At 42.9% G+C, this 19,144-nt stretch overlaps 1 protein-coding gene across 1 annotated transcript in view; it reads right to left on the bottom strand.

Moving 5' to 3' along the window:
• Window positions 1-2,806: 2,806 nt before the first annotated feature.
• Window positions 2,807-19,144, bottom strand: part of LOC139155665 (dystrophin-like) — a gene marked incomplete at its 3' end in the record, with an annotated part of 302,221 nt that continues 285,883 nt past the window's right edge. The window contains exons 8-11 of the mRNA XM_070730905.1: window positions 15,930-16,015; window positions 8,756-8,913; window positions 5,861-6,027; window positions 2,807-2,918 (exon numbers count right to left, since the gene is read on the bottom strand). Coding sequence (XP_070587006.1) covers window positions 2,807-2,918; window positions 5,861-6,027; window positions 8,756-8,913; window positions 15,930-16,015 — 523 coding nt within the window. The remainder of the gene's footprint in view (window positions 2,919-5,860; window positions 6,028-8,755; window positions 8,914-15,929; window positions 16,016-19,144) is intronic.

The raw sequence follows: 19,144 nt of genomic DNA, 5'->3' as shown, positions 1-19,144 counted from the left end.
AACAACCTCTCTGTGGCAGTAGACCCAGGAGTTCCCCTTGGTTTACCAAGGAACTCTGGGGGATGAAATGCCAGAAAAGATGTCTAGAGAAACAGTGGAAGGACAGTAAATCTGGATTTGACCGAGCACTAATAAGTTCTTATATTAAGTGGTGCTCAAGGCAGCAAGATGTGCATATCATTCTGCCTTGATTGCATCAGCAAAATCTCACCCAGCCACCCTGTTTAGGGTGACTCGCTCTCTCCTTAACATGCAGAGTGTGTATGGGGGGGGGGGGGGGAGGTGTTGATGAACCCTTGCAGGGTAGTGTGGAGAATCTCAATGTGTTTTTTGCAGATAAAGTCGCTCAGATCCGGGCAGACCTGGACTCCGATTGAAATGCAGTTTCAACTGACAACAAGTCAGTGGAGGTGACAGAGTCCTGTATTAGTCCAGATGTGTGGGAGGAATTTGACCTGGTGACATCTGATGAAGTGAACAAGGCCATAGGAGCTGTGAATTCCGCCACCTGCTTATTGGACCCGTGTCCCTCCTGACTGGTTTTGACCAGCAGGGAGGTGACACAAGGCTGGATCCAAGCAGTTGTCAATGCTTCTCTGAGGGAGGGGTCCTTTCTGGCTCTCTTAAAAGAGGCAATTGTGTGCTCCCTCTTCACAAAGCCTTCCCTGGATCTGGCTGTTTTAAACAACTATCATCCTGTCTCCAACCTTCCCTTCTTAGGGAAGGTTGTTGAGAAAGTGGTGGCGCTCCAATTCCAGCAGTCCTTGGATGAAGCTGATTACCTAGGCCCTCTGCAGTCTGGTTTCAGACCTGGCTACAGCACTGAGACTGTTTTGGTTGCACTGATGGATGATCTCTGGCAGGCACGGGATAGGGGTCTCTCTTCTATCCTAGTGCTTCTTGATCTCTCAGCAGTTTTCGATACTATTGGCTATGGCATCTTCTGCACCAGCTGGAGGGGTTGTGAGTGGGAGGCAGTGTTTTACAGTGGTTCTCCTCCTACCTATCTGCTCAGTCACAGTTGGGGGGGGGTCAGATGTCGACTCCTAGGCCCCTCCTTTGTGGGGTGCCTCAGGAGTCTGTCCTCTCCCCCCTGCTGTTCAATATCTACATGAAACCACTGGGTGAGATCATCTATCAACACGGGCTGAGTTACCATCAGTACCTGGATGATACTCAGCTGTACATTTCCACCCTGTGCCAATTTGGTGAAGCAGTTCAGGTGATGTGCCAGTGTTTGGAAACTGTGAGGGTCTGGATGGGTGCCAACAGGCTCAAGCTCAACCCTGACAAGACAGATTGACTGTGGGCATTGCCTCCCAAGGACCCTACTATCTGTCTGCCATTACCCTGGGGGGGGGGGGGGGAGATCTTTGACTCAGTCAAAGAAGTTCCGGAACTTGGGAGTCCTCCTTAATCCACAGCTGAGTTTGGAACAACATCTCTCAGCTGTGGCAAGGGGGACATTTGCACAGATTTGTGGCCTTATTTGGACAGGGAGTCTCTCCTTACAGTCATTCACACCCTCATTACCTCAAGGTTTGATTATTGCCATGCTCTCTACATGGAGCTACCTTTAAAGAACTTTGGGAGACTGCAGCTAGTCCAAAACACAGCTGTGCTTCCCAGGTATGCCCATGTCTCGTCAACACTCTGTGAGCTGCACTGGCTTCTGATTAGTCTCCGAATGCAATTTAAAGTGTGGTTATCTATAAGGCCTTAGATGGCTTAGGACCAGATTACCTATGGGACTATCTCTTGCCTCATGTATTCCAGCGGCCGGTCAGGGTTCATACAGTTGGCCTTCTCCAAGTCCTATCATCCAAACAATGCCAGAGGAAGAGCCTTCTCTATGGCAGCTTCAGTCCTTTGGAATCAACTCCCCTCCAGAGTTTCCCACTGCTCCCACTCTCTTGGCCTTTCGGAAGATGCTGAAAACACATCTTTGCCGGCAGGCTTGGGGCTGTTGAACATAGATATTCTGCTCCAGCCCACGTTATGACAGAGATATGGATGAATGTGGCTGAATGGCTTTAAGACATGGGTTTTTAGGCTTCCTTAAATTGGACTTTAATATGTTTAATAGATTTTAATTTTTAAATTGGTATGGTTTTATCTTTGATTTTTACTATGCCGTGTTTGTGTATTTATTCTTTATGTTGTAAGTCGCCCTGAGTCTCCAAAGAAGGGCAGCTTAGAAATCGAAATAATAAAATAAAATAAATAAAAATAAGTCAACATTTAACTCAGCTGTCTTATCTTAATACTAAACAGGACACTGTTACATTTCAGATTATACTTTTACAGATCTTTAAAGTTGATGTGGCTTTTTGAAAGTATAGTTATTCTCTGCTTTTTAAAAGAAGATACAATAGATACAATAGCACTGGGCTTCTTCAGATCAAGCATTTATTTTAAAAAGCTTCTTCATTTTGTTGCCTAGAACAATAATAAAAAAGTGTTTCAAAATAAGTCCAATAATTTGAATAGCCTCAAATCAGCTGAGGGTCGGGAAGCTGATATTGAGTTGCTTGACTTAACAGGCTCTGTTCTTTGCTGCAAGGAGGTAAATTGCTGGGAGGCAGAGGCCAAAGGATGGGAGTGGCTGGGTGGAGATATATTTGATGTATAAGAAGCACCCAAATTTGCACCCTCTTTTGGGGGGGTAAAAAAGTGTGTCTTATACTCCAAAAATATGGCAATATTTTCCATCCAAATATGCATAGATGTTTACTTTTCCTCAACAATTCATTACTCAATCTTACAAATTTATCTACACAAATACAAATACTGTGCTTTTACTTACTGGTGTACAATATTCCACCATTGGGTAGTGCATCTTATGACCTTTTGCAACTCGGCCAGAAAAGAAGCAGCTTTGGCAGATATCATAGTTAAAATGTTTTAAGCTTCTGTATCTAAAAGAAAATGCAATTTACAAATTTAAGAGTAAGTTGTGTCTAGGGTATAAGTCTGAAGAATATCATATTAGTGCTTCATGATACAATTTTAATCAGCAACACAAAATTAACTATAAGAGATCCATTTACAAAAACTGAGAACACTGGAAAAATAACTGAAATCTCTTAAACCATTTTTGTTTTTTTAATTATGCATGGCCTATAAACATATATTTCATTCAATTATTAAAGAACTTGGGTTGCCTGAAAGCAGTAATAGATTGGTTATCAATTAATCAGATATGCTATTTGTCATAGCAGGACAAATAGCAGCAGGATTTCAGTGTAAGAGGGATTCAATACATTGAAATAATCAAAATGATTAACACTGTAGTTTTAAAAAGTCAGAAGTTGCAGCTGATTTCATAATCAGTCAAAATTTTACTGGATGCACTCTTATGAGAGCATGTTGTATCTATTCTACAAACCCTAGACTGGTAATAAATTGGGCATCATTTAAAATAATGGAGCTAGTATCATTGTACATTTACTATTCAAAGGTAGCTTAATTGTGCATAGAGGTAGTCCTTTACTGTAAGAAAAATTAGGGGCCTATACATTAATTAGGAGAATTCTGTAGCATAATATGTAGCAACTATTTATTTAAGGACTGTTTAAAGTTGCAACCACACTGAAAAAAGTGACTTACAAGAGTTTTTCCACACTTATTATTGTTGCAGATCCCTATGGTCATCTGATCAAAATTTAGCCACTTGGCAACTGACTCATATTTATGATGGTTGCCATATCCTGGGCTCATATAACTAGCTTTTGAGACTTTCTGGAAAGCAAAGTTAATATTAAAGCCAGATTCTCTTACCAACAGTTTTACTAATTTAACATTTGCAGCGATTCACTTAACTAAAGGTCATAAAATGGGGCAAAACTCACATATCGTATTTTTCGGTGTATATGACGACCCTTTTTGTCTCAAAAAAAGTGTGCCAAAAACTGGGTGCATCTTATACACCCAATGCAGTTGGGTGGCAGTCAGCAGCAGCAGCGGCAGCCTTCTCGTAGTCCAGTGGCGGCGGCCTTTTACACAGTTTGGTGGCTGGCACCGGCCGCCGCTCCCAAATTGCGTGAGAAGTCGTTATTGCTGGATTACTAGAAGGCTGCTGCTGCTGCTGCCGACCGCAACTGCTGAAGCCGCCACCGCCGGACTACGGGACTATACAGCAAGTTTCAAGGCATGGGGGAAAGCCGAGCTTCTGATCTCTGTCACATGGGCGCTTCTCTCATTTTGTAGGTTCATTTCATGCGGAGAGATTGAGAGCGCCCACCTTTCCTTCCCTCTTCTGGCCACTGAGGAGAGCAGCTCGGCGCTTGCAACTCTTTTCCCCAGTCTTGAAGCAACAGCGGCTGTAGCTGCTGCTACTGCTTCCTCCTTGGCCTTGACGTCGTTTCCTTCCAACATAGCGAGGATGGGAGGCTGCTACTTTTGCTGCTGCCACTGATTCTAATGGAGGCTGAGGCAAACCGGCAGCGCTGCATTCTCGTGTGGACCTGCTTCGTCCTTCCTCCACAGTGACAAGCAGGTGCTGCCATAAGCCGCCGCATACACTTTCCTTTGCTGCCATCCCCACCCGGATCTGAAACCCTCCATTAGAAGCAGCCGCAGTGGTGAGAGGAGCAGCCTCCCATCCTCGCTATGTTGGAAGGAAACAATGTCAAGGCCGAGGAGGAATTGGTAGCAGCGGCTACAGCCACTGTTGCTACAAGGCCAGGGAAAAGAGTTGCAAGTGCCGCGCTGCTCTCCTCAGTGGCTGGGAGGAGGAAGGAAAGGTGGTTGCTCTCAGTCTCTCCACACAAGATGAACCTAAGACAAATCTACAAAGTGAGAGAGGAGAACAGGGTACTGCGGCAGGCAAGGCTGGGGCTTACAATTGAACCGGGCGGTTATCATTGTAGGGACAGAGGCCAGCCTGGAAAAAGAAAAGGCAACAGAGGTGGTGGGGGGGGGGGGGGGTAATTGAGGCTCGTTTAGGGTGAAAGTTGCGCGGAGTGGCGGGTGACAGAGAAGCGCCGCAGTCAGGTTTTCTGCTGCAGCTGGGAGAAGGGGATGAGGAGGAGCTGCCTTGGCCCCTTGGAGACGTGGAACCAGGCCTTTGTGATTTGGCAATGCAGCGAGTCACTCTCGGAGGTGGATCCTGGCAGCGTAGGAATTTTGGGAGTTGAAGTCTTAAAGCTGTCAAGTTTGAAAACACTGGGTTAGGGGTGCAAGGGTCTTCAAACCTGGCACGTTTAAGACTTGTGGACTTCAACTCCCATTTCTGAGCTAGCATGACTGGTGGAGGAATTCTGGGAGTTGGAATCCACAAGTCTTGAAGCTGTCAAGTTTGAAGTTTGTAAAAAGTGTACATGCTTTTAAAAAGTATACATGGTTGTAAAAAGTATTCTGCTACACTGGCATTTTATTAAACAATATAATACTACACCATTTAGTTCAGAATACTTTTTTCCTTGTTTTCCCCCTCTAAAATCTAGGTGCGTCTTATACACTGGTACGTCTGGTAACTGTCTCATTTAGCAACAAAAAATTTGGGTTTAATATTATGGTTGTAAGTTGAGGACTAACTTCGTATATTTTTGTGTCCAAACACAATTTTAAAACGAAGAAGGAATTTACTTTTTCATAAAACTCATTTGTTCAATTTCTGAATATTTAATTTGAAAAAAGACAAAATTGAGATTTTAAATGGTGAAGAAATTTGCAAATTGTTTCCTGCATTAGTTCACTTAAAAAAGATAAATATATTTGATAAAAAACCAATTTCTTCTTTAAAGAGATGCTCTATGCTACCACTGGTCATTTAGCTTATAAGGTTTTATGCTGAATAATATTTCATGATTATAGTTCCATCAAAAGTATCAAAGTGTTAATTAATTTAGCATTTTACCTGAATCCAATAATTGGACATTCTTTACAGATGTTGCACTTGGCCTGATGTTTGGCAGTTTCGGCAGCTGCCACTCTATGTAAAACTGGAAGCCATACCATTGATTGTGGTTCAAGTCTCATCCAATCCAGAAAAAGAGCTGCCTCAATTTCAGATTTGTTATTTGCCTGTGAGAGAAAAGTAATGCTATCAACTTTGAACCGAACTTGGCAGCAGCCATATTTCTGTTCCTCATTAAAGCAGACCTTTGAGAAGGAACCAAGTCTCATTGTGATTTGCTTGAGTTTTAGTCAGAGTATTGACATTAAACCAACTCATATAAACCTATCCAGGGTCCTGAGCCCCGATCGCCCTTCCGACAACACTGGAGTGGTGGAAAAGACTCAGGGAAGATCGGAGATGGAGAAGATGGGGGAAGTGACCGCTAAACCTAATGCTGCCCCAGCTGGGGTTAGATGGGAATCACTGGCGATCTGTGTGGAAAGGACTGATAAGTCAGTGATATGGGAGGAAGCCCTAGCCACTGATGCCCTTTACTGAACAGGGGTGGGAGCCAATCGCAAGTGCATGCCAAATTTCTCAAGGTCCCCTTAATCCCTGGCCACTCTTATCTTGAGATGGAAAGCGAAGAGAACCGCCAAGTGGGATGAGCACAGGGAATGAAAATACCTGACCGTCTTTCACTGTACAGCAGCTGAGAGGGAGATTTGACTATGTGGAGAGTGGAACTGATGGACTGAATTGGGTCATCCATGCTGACATCAGCTTGACAACTCAGCCACTGCTGACCCACTGAAGCCAGCTGGGGTAGCGAATCCAAGCTGAAGGCAGAGCCCCCAAGGCAGCAACCAGCAGCAGGTTTGATGGGCAACCTCAGACTCGTCCTGGATGGCATGGGTACCTGCCATGGCTTTATTATCAGGGACCCAGTTGGTTCCCTGGCCCGTGGGCATCCCCTCCTTCACCGTCAGCAGACCCACCACCTATGAAGGACACTTTTGACGGAGACCAAGAGAAATTGGTGTTCTTGCTCAACCAGATGTGGACCTACCTGGACTGCTATGCCCCAGTCTACACATTGGACACGGCAATGGTGAATGCATGACTGCCAACCTAGAGGGAGAAGCTGCAGAGTGGGTGATGAAACTTCATGATGAAGATGAACCAGAGTTAGGGAATATGGGGGAGCTGAGAGCCAGATTTGAGTTAGAGCCTCAAGCCAAAATCAAATAGAAGCCGAAATCCGAGACTTAACCCTGCTGTTCTGTTCGGGTCTATTTGACCCGAAACGAAGTTTGAGACCCTGTAAAAAATTTTCCCTGCATATCTGAAACTTGAAATTACATGACTTTGTCTCAGTTGAGAGGTTCTTTCTATGAGTATTTTTTTTGGTTGCTTAGTTTTTGCTGGGTGCAATGACTATACTCTTGTTCTGTTCCTGGGTCTATTTGACCCGGACTAAAAAAATGTTGATTTTAGCTACTGTGGTTTTTTAAAATATCTATTGCATTAGTAAACTATATGTGAACGTGCTTGATTATAAACAAATGAAAAATGAAATTAAAAATGAAATTTTATTTTTATTTTTTCAGAAAAAAAGTAATGATTATACACATATACTGTTTCGGGTCTATTTGACTCGAAGAGTTTACAGGCCTGAAACTTGTGATTAATTGACTTTTACAGGTCTGAAACTTGTGATTGATTTACTTTTCCTCATTTGAGGGGTTCTTACTATGAGTTTGGGGGTGGGGTGGGGGGGTGTTACCTGATGCTACGTGCTGTTTGTTATACTTGTCCTGTTCAGGTCAATATTGACTTTTACAGGTCTGAAACTTGTGATTGATTTACTTTTCCTCATTTGAGGGGTTCTTACTATGAGTGTAGGGGTTTTTTTTGGGGGGGGGTTGGAGGGTTTTTTTTTGTTTATCTGTTGCTACATGCTGATTCAATATTGATCTGAACAGTACAAGTTTAACAATCAGCACGTAGTAACAGCTAAACCAATCCCCCTCCAAAAAACACACTCATAGTAAAAACCCCTCAAACCAGGAAAAGTAAATAAAAAATATATTACTATAATGGAATGGAATTATAATGGAAAGGTATATTTGTTAACGATATGATAATCTGCAAAAAATTTAGAAACATATAAGTAATAACAACCTAGTAAAGAGAGAGCAAGGTCATCTTTCTTATTTTTAATGTTGTGTTTTCTGTGTTCATATACATTTGAATGTATTATACATTTGTAAATAAAACCTCCTTTTCTAATATTTTTTTTTATATAAAGAAGAATTCTAGATATAGAAATAAATATTTACATGGGATGGATCTAGTTCCAGCAGCACCTTCAGACTGGTCTGATTATTTTTTGTGTCTATTTAGTATATGGCATTTTCAGTGAATCAAGGAAAGAGTTAAAGAAAATGCAGTCATCAAAATATCGAAATATAATAATATTCATGTAATTGTTTCTCTTTAAATCTACATACATTTTCAGTGAATCAAGGAAAGAGTTAAAGAAAATGCAGTCATCAAAATATATCAAAAATATTATATAAAATATAATAATATTCATGTAATTGTTTCTCTTGAAATCTACATACAGTGGTACTTTGGTCTTTGTCGATTATTTGTTCCAACAGATGTGTTGAATACTAAAACTAACAAGTAAGAAAACCACATGACTTACCACTTGACCCACTACTTTGACTGGAAGAAATAGTGAGTCCTATTGCAATCAACATCAGCAAGTTTTTTCTTTCACTGGATGCCAGTACAAGATTTCTGCTTCAAAATGTGTCCAATACCAAATATGACAGGTTTTGAAGCAGCTGTGCTGAGCATGTTATTAAAATATTGAGTCTTTTTAAAAGCAAAAGATATACTTACAAACTGAAAACAACTCCTGACACTAGGTTCAATATTACTGCCACCAAAGGAAGCAACTTCTCCCAGCTGTCTTGGAATCTGGATAGAGTCATGTAGGAGGAGACCTAGATGACGTTGATCACAGAACCCAGTAGGACTAGCTACTTGCTTAAACAGATCTGAAAAAAAAAGGAATTAAAATATGAGGAAAATTCATGCAATCAAACTAGAGTATGTTACAAATGATGTTACTAAATTATATAATCTAGACAAGTACAAGGCATGGTGCTTTACAATATACTCTGAATATTTTGTTTATCTTGGTATAAAAATTCCAAGGAAGCTCTGACAGTGTTTCCAAGAAAAAAATGCATTCTATTACAAAGATGCATCGGCTCTAGAGACTGTTAGAAATAGCATCACAAGTAAAATTCAACTGACTATGAATTTTGTATAGCATGTATTTTGAAGCAACTATACAGCACATCTGTATCAAAGGAAGACCAGTTTGAAAAAACCTGAAATATTTATTTGACATGACCTGAGTAATCTTTCATATTTTTCAAGATTACATTCAGTGGTATGAAAAAATATGGTTTTACTTTTACAGATTCTTTAATATTTCATACTTCAGTAGGAAAGTTCTCATGTTGAATACAGCTGTTTTTAATAAGAGCTTTACACCTAATTTTATTTTGTTTCTATTTACCGTATTTTTCGCTCCATAAGACGCAGTTTTTTTCCTCCCAAAGTAGGATGAAAAATCAGCCGCGTCTTATGGAGCGAAGATGCAGGGTTGGGGGTGGGGGGGTGCTGGGAAGCCCCCCAGGCCGTCTGTGATCTTTTAAAACAGCCGCACCGCTTCCCAGCTGACTCCTGAAGCGCGGAAGTTCGCCTTTGGCTTTTGGCTTCAGGAGTCAGCTGGGAAGCGGCGCGGCTGTTTTAAAAGATCGCAGCCGGTCTGGGGGGCTTCCCAGCACCCCCCGAACCCGGGTTGGGTGTTCGGGGGGGGTGCTGGGAAGCCCCCCAGGCCGTCTGCGATCTTTTAAAACAGCCGCGCCGCTTCCCAGCTGACTCCTGAAGCACGGAAGTTCGCCTTTGGCTTTTGGCTTCAGGAGTCAGCTGGGAAGCGGCGCGGCTGTTTTAAAAGATCGCAGCCGGCCTGGGGGGCTTCCCAGCACCCCCCGAACCTGGGTTGGGGGTTTGGGGGGGTGCTGGAAATGTCGGGGGCGCACGGGCGGTTGCGCGTGCTCCCTATCTCCCTGCTAGCCTTTGCCGGCGACAGTCCCCCTGACAGCGTTCGGATCCCCCCACCCCCAGCAGAAGCCAAGGACCCCCAGAGTGGGGCGGCAGGGGAGGCGACTGCCTCTCCGCTCACCAAGTGCCGGGATACGAGCCGATAGGAGCCGGGCGCTGGCTTGCCTTCCTTCCTTCCAGCGTCGCTTCGGAAGCCGCCGAAAGCGTCAGGGGGGCGCGGCTCCTCTCGGCTCGTATCCCGGATGTGAGCTCGGGAGACGAACAAAAATGTCTCTCCCCTCCCAGCTCTTATCTCGAGCAGCTCGTAAGTAGAGTGTTATTGTAATAAATATTTTAGCCTACTTTTTGGCTCAAAATATTTTTTTTCTATTTTCCTCCTCTAAAATCTAGGTGCGTCTTATCAGCAGGTGCGTCTTATAGAGCGAAAAATACGGTAAGTTGTTAAAATAAAGAAATATAATTCCTAATCAAATTTTAGTATTCAATTTACAATTTCCTGCAGACTCTTTCAAAGTTACTGTTTGAAAAGTAGAAAATCTAGAAAATCTCTCGAGTCAGGTTATCGGTGCACATGTTTTGGATTTACTATAATTTGCTTACCTTTTGCTTTAGGTAATACTAAAAGGGGATACATAAGTAAAATAATTAGAAGATATATGTTCGATATACTATGAGATTTTGTTGGGCAAGAACAATTTGCAACTTGACTTGCAAATAAAATTAATAATTGTGACAAGTCAGTTTCTTGTAAATGCCTGGCAATATCTAAGTGACCTTCACCAAGACAAAAGAAATATCAGTTCTGCTCATATAAAGGGATAAACTCACTCCTGCATTCTAATAGTAACAAAATAAGTCTAGGATATAAGATGGATACCTATAGCTAAGGGGGAAGGTATCGTGCAGTTTTTAAAAAAAGGAGTTTAAGAATAAAGAAAAAAAAGAAAAAAGAGACTGTAAAATAATAATTGTAAACAAAATGGGCTGACAAATATGCTAGTGAAAATAGTAAAATAAAATAAACCCAAAAAGTAGTTACACTAGTCACATGAGAGTGGAAGCTCTCACCAAAAATTCTGGGATTGCATAACTGTATAATCCATCTATGTGAATGACAAAAACCATTTCATTCCTTCTAATAACTCTAAGGTGATTTACATTAAAAAGTAACAACAATTAAAGAAGAAAATATCATAATAGATAAGAAAGATGATGAAGGCTCAGGTTACTTCTCTTTTGAGTTTAATAGCAGAAAGAAAAGTGTAATGCAGTGGTACTCAACCTTTCTAATGCCATGACCCCGCAATACATTTCCCCATGTTGCGGTGACCCCAATCCAAAAAATAATTTTGGTGGCTACTTCAAAACTGTAATTTTGCTACAATTATGATTCAAAATGTAAATACCTGATTTGCATTATCTATTCGCATTGCTACAAATCCAACATAATTTAAACATAGTGATTAATCACAAAAACAATATTTATTATATGTTGAGAAATATTTATTACTAATTCGAATAAATAGCATTTCACCATGGCATAGCATGGGTTTAAATAGAAAAATTCCAAATAAATAACATTTCACCATGACATAGCATGGATTAAATATAACAACAGTAATATAACAGTAAACAACAGTGCAATATTTTGCAACAGGATGCTGCTAAATTCAGTGAGATGGTTGTGGTTGTTTCTTGCTTACCAATTCAGAAATTCTTGGAGCAGTCTTTGCAAGGGCACAGCAAAGATCATTTTCCACAAAAAGTCTACTTCGGTTTTTAGACTTGATTACTAGCAAGCTGGAAACCCCTGTTTTGCAAAGATATGTTGTTGGAAAAGGAAGAAGAAGGCACAGCACAATCTCTGACAGAATAGGAAATAACTGTAAACACTTAATCCAGAATTTTGCCAGTGGCATTGCAAAGAAATCTGTTTTCATGCATCATTGTTAATTAGGTCAATGAACTCTTCTTGTGCTGTCTCCGGTACATCTTCAACTTTCACTGTGAATGGACTTCTGGCAAGTGCAAATGGGGTGTCAGGTAGAGTAGGAAAGTATTATGAAACTTCGTCTGCAAGCATGTGCAAATGTTCTTTCACCGAAGTTATCATATTTTTTCTGTCTGGTTCAATGTAATGTTCCTCAAAGAAGGCAGATAATGTAGGAAACATGTAAATTTTATTTTTGTCCAATTTATTTTCCAAAGCTGAAGTTTAATTTGGAATGATCTAATTTTTTCGGACAAATCGAGGTATGTTGCATTTGGTCCTTCCAGCGATAAATTTAAGTCATTCAAGATGGCAAAGATGTCCACCAAGTAAGCTATTTTCTGCAGCTCAGTTTTATCATTAAAAGTGCTTCAAATTGCTGTCTTGCTTTCTGATTTAAAAATGTTTTCAGTTCATCACAAAGCTCAAAGACACGTTTTAAAACTTTTCCTCTTGACAACCACCTGACTTCAGTGTGAAATAACAGAGCATTGTTTGGCGCATCTAGCTCATTGCACAGTTGCCAAAACAGCCGACTGTTTAAGGCGCTCGACTTAACAAAATTGACACGTTACGACGCCTTTCATTACTTCTTGTAAATCTTGCGGCAATGTCTTAGTCGCTAATATTTGGCGATGTATCATACAGTGTGTTCTAAATGCTTTTGGCGATTTATTTTGTACCAAACGTTGAAATCCTGAGCGACATCCTAGCATAGCAGGAGCACCATTTGTGGAAACACCGCAAACCTTTTCCCAGGTGATATTATGTGCTTTTAGAAAAGAGCCAACTGCATCAAAAACATCATGTGCAGTTGTTGTCGTTTCAAGCGGTTTGCAAAAAATAAACTCATCTTTAAAGTCGCCATCATTAATATACCTTGCGTAAACTAATAATTGTGTACGTCTGTAGATTCATCAAGATGGATGCTGAATATTGGTAGTGGTGCAGATTTAATTTCCTGGATCACCTGATCAAGAATATCGGCAGACATGTCTTCTATTCTTCTGCGGACAGTGTCGTTGGATAAGGAAATTGCATTCAATTTCTGAACATATTCATTTCAATTATCACTTGAACTAAGTCTTTTGCAGCTGGTAACTGCAAATCCTCAGCAATGGTATGAGGTTTCATGGCTCGGGCGATTCTGAGTGCCACCAAATATGACGCTTCAACAGCTGCCACATTGTGTTTGTGGTACTGGCCACCAGTGTCAAATCTAGATTTCTTGAGTCCATCAACTTTGCTTCTAAAATAGTCGATATCCTTTCCAGCAAAGCTTAAATGCTTGCTATCAAAATGGCGTTTTAGTTTGTTCAGCTTCATAGATTCAGCTGAGAGAACTTCACAACAAATAACACATTGTGGTTTCTCAATTCCTGCTGTGATTATTGAGGTAAAACCATACTGCAAGAAATCCTCAGTGTAATTTCTTTTCCTCATATTCTTGTCTACACGATCCATTGTAATGAGACGGTTTGCTAAAGAAAAAATAAAAGTAGTCGCGTCTAAAGAGTTTATTAAAGTTTCTTATTATTTACTATTCCCTGTGTTGTTTTCTATTACACACCTGCCTAAAAAAAGTTTGGACAAAAAAATTCTTTCTCTCTCTTCCTCCATTTTGCTCTATTTCTCTTTCCCTCCCTCTTTCTCTCTCTCTCTTTCTCTCTCTCTCTATCTTGCTTTCTTTCTCTCTCTCTTTCTTTCTCTCTCATTTTTTCTTTCTTTCTTTCTTTCTGTTTCTCTCTCTTGCTTTCTTTCTCTCTTGCTTTCTTTCTCTCTCTTTCTTTCTCTCTCTTTCTTTCTCTCTCTCTTTCTCTCTCTCTTTCTCTCTCTCTTGCTTTCTTTCTCTTTCTCTGTTTCTCTTGCTTTCTCTCTCTCTCTCCTTCTCTGTCTCTCTTGCTGTCTCTCTTTCTCTCTCATACACCACGCCAGCATTAGCAGCATAGGGCAGTAACTGCGGGCGGTGGCAGAGCAGTCGATTGCAAGCGGGAGCCCTGACGGGGGCGGCTGGACGTGTTGCTGGACTCCATACATGCTGGCACTGCGCTGGGCATGGGCGCGGGGCTGGCACCTCCATCTCGGCACAGCCATTGCGCTAGTGCCAGCCCCACAACGCCAGCATGTACGGCGTCCAGCAACATGTTAAGCCGCCACTGTCTGTGCCTCCTCCCTGGAGCTCCTGCCCGCAGCTGCCACCCCCAGCTACTTCCTGGGTGCCGCTGATGTTGGCACCCTCCCGCTGCCGGTGCCAATTGACGGTTCCCAAAGGACACAGCCAGGGAACCTCCAGCCAGGCGGGGCGCTGCCGGTGCCTCCTCCCTGGAGCTCCTGCCCGCAGTCGCCGCCCCCCGGCTACTTCCCGGTGCCACTGATGCCGGCACCCTCCTGCCAGGCCCAAAGCTCACTTGCTGCAAAAAGAAGGCACGAACAAGGACCTGCTGCAAAAAGAAGGCAGGAAGAAAGACCTGCTGCAAAAAGAAGGCACGAAGAAGGAAGGTGCAAAAAAGAAGGCGAGAACAAGGAAGCTCAGCTTACGTTGAAAAACAGTAAACACTACTTTAGGCAACCCCTGTGTTTTGGTCATTCGACCCCAGCCGGGGTCACGACCCATAGGTTGAGAACCGCTGATGTAGTGGGAAATAACTTTAGAAGCAATGTCATGATGTATCTGCAATGAATTTTTTTTTTTTTTTTTTAAAGGGAAATCACAATCAATACATTTAAGCCATCTAATGCATGGTATTTTCCTGGTTCATTCCTATTACATGTCACTCAGCAACATTGCACAACTTGTTAAAGGTAATCCCCGGTTTACAAATATTCCCTTAGCAAATGTTCAAAGTTACATGATAAGTGCTGCTTACAAGATAAGTTCCCAAACTACAAATCTTGCAGCACCACAGCAGTTGTTCACCCTTACAAGCATCAACCGCAGAGGCTCTGCAACATTCGTCCTGCATGCTGCCAGCTGAAACGGAGCTTTTGAGTGGCAGATCCACCCCTCAGAAGGTCTGTTCGGCTATCCATAGATGATGCTTGGCAAGTTGCTAGCCGAAATGGAGATTCTAATGGAGTGAATCCAGCCCTATGAGATTCTGTTTAGCCCTCTGTGGGCCTCCCCCAGCCTGTTGCAGGCTGAAATGAAGCTTCTGAGGCTCCATTTCAACCTGCAATGAGCCAAATGAGGCCTGCGGAAGGTTGAATGGAGTGTCAGAGGAGCAGATTCACCTCTCAGAAGTTCCATTTTCGCCAGCAACCTGCCAGGCAAGGCCTGCAGATGCATGAACCAAACTGCAGAGGAGTGCACATGGCTGAAAGGCTGGAGAGGAGACTGCTTGCTAGATCTTCACAAGGTAAGTGACCTGGCATGGCAGGTGGTGGGTAGGAGCAATTGTGGGGAGCATAAGGTATTTCAATGGGTTGGAGAGGCCTTTGGTAGTCTTAGGCAGGTGGCTTGTTTCATCAGCAGCCCCCCCCACAATGGCTTTCCCCACCTTGAAATACTTCATGTGCATTTAACGAGACTTGCATTGGTGAATGCATAGGTGAAAGGAGGGACTGATCCAGTTCATGTTAATCATGCCAACGAATCTTCGGGTTACAAATGGAATGGGCAGGCTGCATTACATTTGTATCTTGAGAACTATCTGTACTTGTGAACTATAAAGGCCATAATCTCCAATGGATCTAAATGAGATGGCATTAGGTAACATTTAGTGCAAAACCTGCTTAATATATTTATTTATTTATTTATTTTATTTATTTATTAGAGTTGAGAGGGACCTTACAGGTCATCAAGTCCAACCCCCTGCACAAGCAGGAAACCCTACGCCTCCCCATTTTAACTTCTAAGTTTTGTTTTAAAAAATTGAAAAAATAATTTGACCTATTATTTATCCATCTTCATAACAAATGGCAAAATGGTAAAATACAATCATTACTTACATCTGTATTTATCTTCCAGATGTGCTTTACATAGTGAAATTATACCAGTTTTGAAAGACAAGACTCGGATCCTTCCAGTTCGACCCCTATTGATATTATATAAATAAACACATAAGCAATCATGTAATTTCCAGTTCTAGTACAAAGCAAAATAAAAAAGATCAAAGGGATAGTTTTTATTGGAGTAGTACATACCGTGTTTCCCTGAAAATAATACCAGTCTTATTTTCTTTTCAGCCTCCAAAGAAGCATATCTTATTTTCGGACGATGTCTTACCTGCTTACCTTGGACCACTGCAATCACACCTCCTACACCCTGTCATCTGTCCCGCTGCTGTCCCAATTCTTCTGTGGCTGCTTGCAGCAGGGTACCATCTGGCCCATTGTGTCAGTATCACTGTTTGTGGCAGGCCACAAGATTTGTTGCACAGATGCTGCCACTCACAGCAGTGTATTGCGTGGCTTATCATAGTAGTGCCACCGTTCACAGGATGCCACAAGGCTTATAGCGCCAGTGCCGCCGCTTCTTTCAGCAGGCTGTGTAGTGTTTTGTGGTGTTGTGCGTGTGAGTGGTGGCATCAGCATGATGTGCCATACACTGTCCTGCCGCAAGCAATGGCACCCATACAAGCCACATGGCATCCTAGCATGAGTGTCAGCAATGGCATGAGCCACGCAGCATCCTGCCACATATGACATGTGGCTTCCTGCCATGAATGGTAGCACTGGTGTAATGAGTGATGTGGCATCCTGCCTGGCACTGGCACAATGAGCGTTCTGCCACAAGAGGTGGCACTTGCACAATGAACCATGTGGGGCCTGGCCATGATCAGCCACAGAAAAAGTCAGACAGCAGTGCGGCACTTGTCAGCATGTAACAGGCCTACCTGTGGTCCTAAGGTAAGTGGATGCAGGACATGCTGGGAACCTCCACCTCCCACCCTAACTTGATGTTTATGTCTGCGCCACATCACACCTCATACAATCAGATGGTGGCGGGGTTTAACTAGGACTTATTTTGGGGGCTAGGGGAGGTTGGAACTTATTTTTGGGATGGGTTGTATTTTCAGGGAAATACGATACAACATATTAGATGCAGAGCAATTATGTTTGCACTATTTTATAATAATTTTCTATGCTGAAACCTTTTGTAATACAGTGGTACCTCGGTTTTCGAACGCTTCCCTTCTCGTACATTTCGGATATCGAACAAAATTTTCTGCAAAAATTTGCTTCAGTATCCGAACAAAAATTCGGATACCGAACAGCCAGAGAAAATTTTGTTCATTATCTGAAATGTAATCCCGGCAGCTTCAGGGCGCTGAGGAGCTCTCTAAGAGCTCCAAGCTGCAGGAAAGGTGGGGGCTGCTGAAATCCCGGCAGCTTTGGGGGGCTCCTTTCCTCATTGCTTTGTTTTATTACCTGTAAGGAGCTTCAAAAACTTTTTTCCTGTGGCTGCAACAGCGGCGATTTCCCTTCCAGTAGCAAGAGCGCCGGGAACGTCACGTGATGAAGGGAAGCCAGCGGAGCCATCTCAGCATTTGCTTCCACTCCAGCACTTCCCTTCATTACGTGACTTCCCGGCGCTCTTGCTACTGGAAGGGAAATCGCCGCTGTTGCAGCCACAGGAAAAAAGTTTTTGAAGCTCCTTACAGGTAATAAAACAAAGCAATGAGGAAAGGAGCCCCCCAAAGCTGCCAGGATTGCAGCAGCCCCCACCTTTCCTGCAGCTTGGAGTAGCGAATTTATTTATCCCATTGGAAATAAAGAAAATAGATTTAATTGGTTCCCAGCGAGTTAACAGGGGCTGGGAACCAATTAAATCCATTTCCATTATTTCCTATGGGATAAATAAATTCGGTACTCGACCAAATCGGTTCTCGACCACACTTCTGGAACGAATTGTGGTCGAGTACCGAGGTGCCACTGTATTTTCAGAGTTATAAGTATTTTCCTAAGTCATAAACACTATATAATCCATTTCCAACTCTGAACAGTAATTCTGTATATACAATTAGACTTGTATATATACTTTGTTTATTAGAAAGAGGTTACTATGAAATGTAATTAATAGTTACATTTTGGCACCCAAAAGATTTAATAATATTATTAGTATATGAATAACTATTAAAATTGAAAACAATTAACAAGCATTAATTTCTAATTCTAAGGACATACAGAACTTCAAAATTAAATGGTGTAATTAATTTAATTTTGTTGGTTTTTAAGATTAAGATTGGTAACTTTCAGTAACTCTTAGTGGATTTCAAAATACAGTGGTACCTTGTCTTACGAACTTAATTCGTTCCGTGACCAGATTCGTAACGTGAAAGGTTCGTAAGATGAAACAATGTTTCCCATAGGAATCAATGTAAAAGTGAATAATGCATGCAATCCAAAAACTCACCCCTTTTGCCTCATTACTGCTGGTATTCGGATCCTTGTTTGGGGGCAGGGGGAAGGGGGGAAGACAGCGCAGGCTGCCTGGAGGGAACCTGGTGGGTGGACCCTCCCCTCAGAAACCCCGAAGCCGGAACCTGTGCTCCGTTCCCGGCTGCTGGCTCTCTGAAGGAAAGTCAAGCCAGCCGGGTGGGGAGGGAGGGGAGCTGAGAGAGGGAAGCCACCGCCGACGAAGCGCTTGGGGGGATGTCTAGCTGGGTCAGGGAGTCACCCTTCTTGGCAGCCCCAAAACCAGGAAGGCGGCTCCCTGCTTCTCTGACCCTCCCCTCAAAACCCCCGGCTCTCAGAATGAAAGAAAAACTCAGAACGAAAGACAAGCCAACTGGAGGGGGGGCTGAAATAGAGGGAAGACACTGCAGTCGAAGCCCTTGGGGAGATGTCCAGCAGGAGGAGAGAGTCACCCTTCTCGGCACTCCCAAGCCCAGGAGGGCGGCTCCCTGCTTCTCTGACCCTCCCCTTAAAAACCCCGGCCCTCAGAACGAAAGACAAGCCAGCCGGCGGGGGGGGGGGCGCTTAGAGAGAGGGAAGCCACTGCCGATAAAGCCCTTTGGGGGATGTCCAGCTGGGGGAGGGAGTCACCCCTCTCGGCACCCCAAAGCCCAGGAGGGTGACTCCCTCCACCAGCTGGACATCCCCCAAGGGCTTCATCTGCTGTGGCTTCCCTCTATTTCAGCCCCTCTCCCACCCCAGTTGGCTTGTCTTTCGTTCTGAGTTTTTCTTTCCTTTTGAGAGCCAGGGTTTTTGAGGGGAGGGTC

Source organism: Erythrolamprus reginae, unplaced genomic scaffold (assembly GCF_031021105.1).
Source record: "Erythrolamprus reginae isolate rEryReg1 unplaced genomic scaffold, rEryReg1.hap1 H_41, whole genome shotgun sequence".
NCBI classification, from domain to species: Eukaryota; Metazoa; Chordata; class Lepidosauria; order Squamata; family Dipsadidae; genus Erythrolamprus; species Erythrolamprus reginae.
Note: the sequence above shows the minus strand (reverse complement) of the source record. Positions and strands in the feature narration are given on the sequence as shown.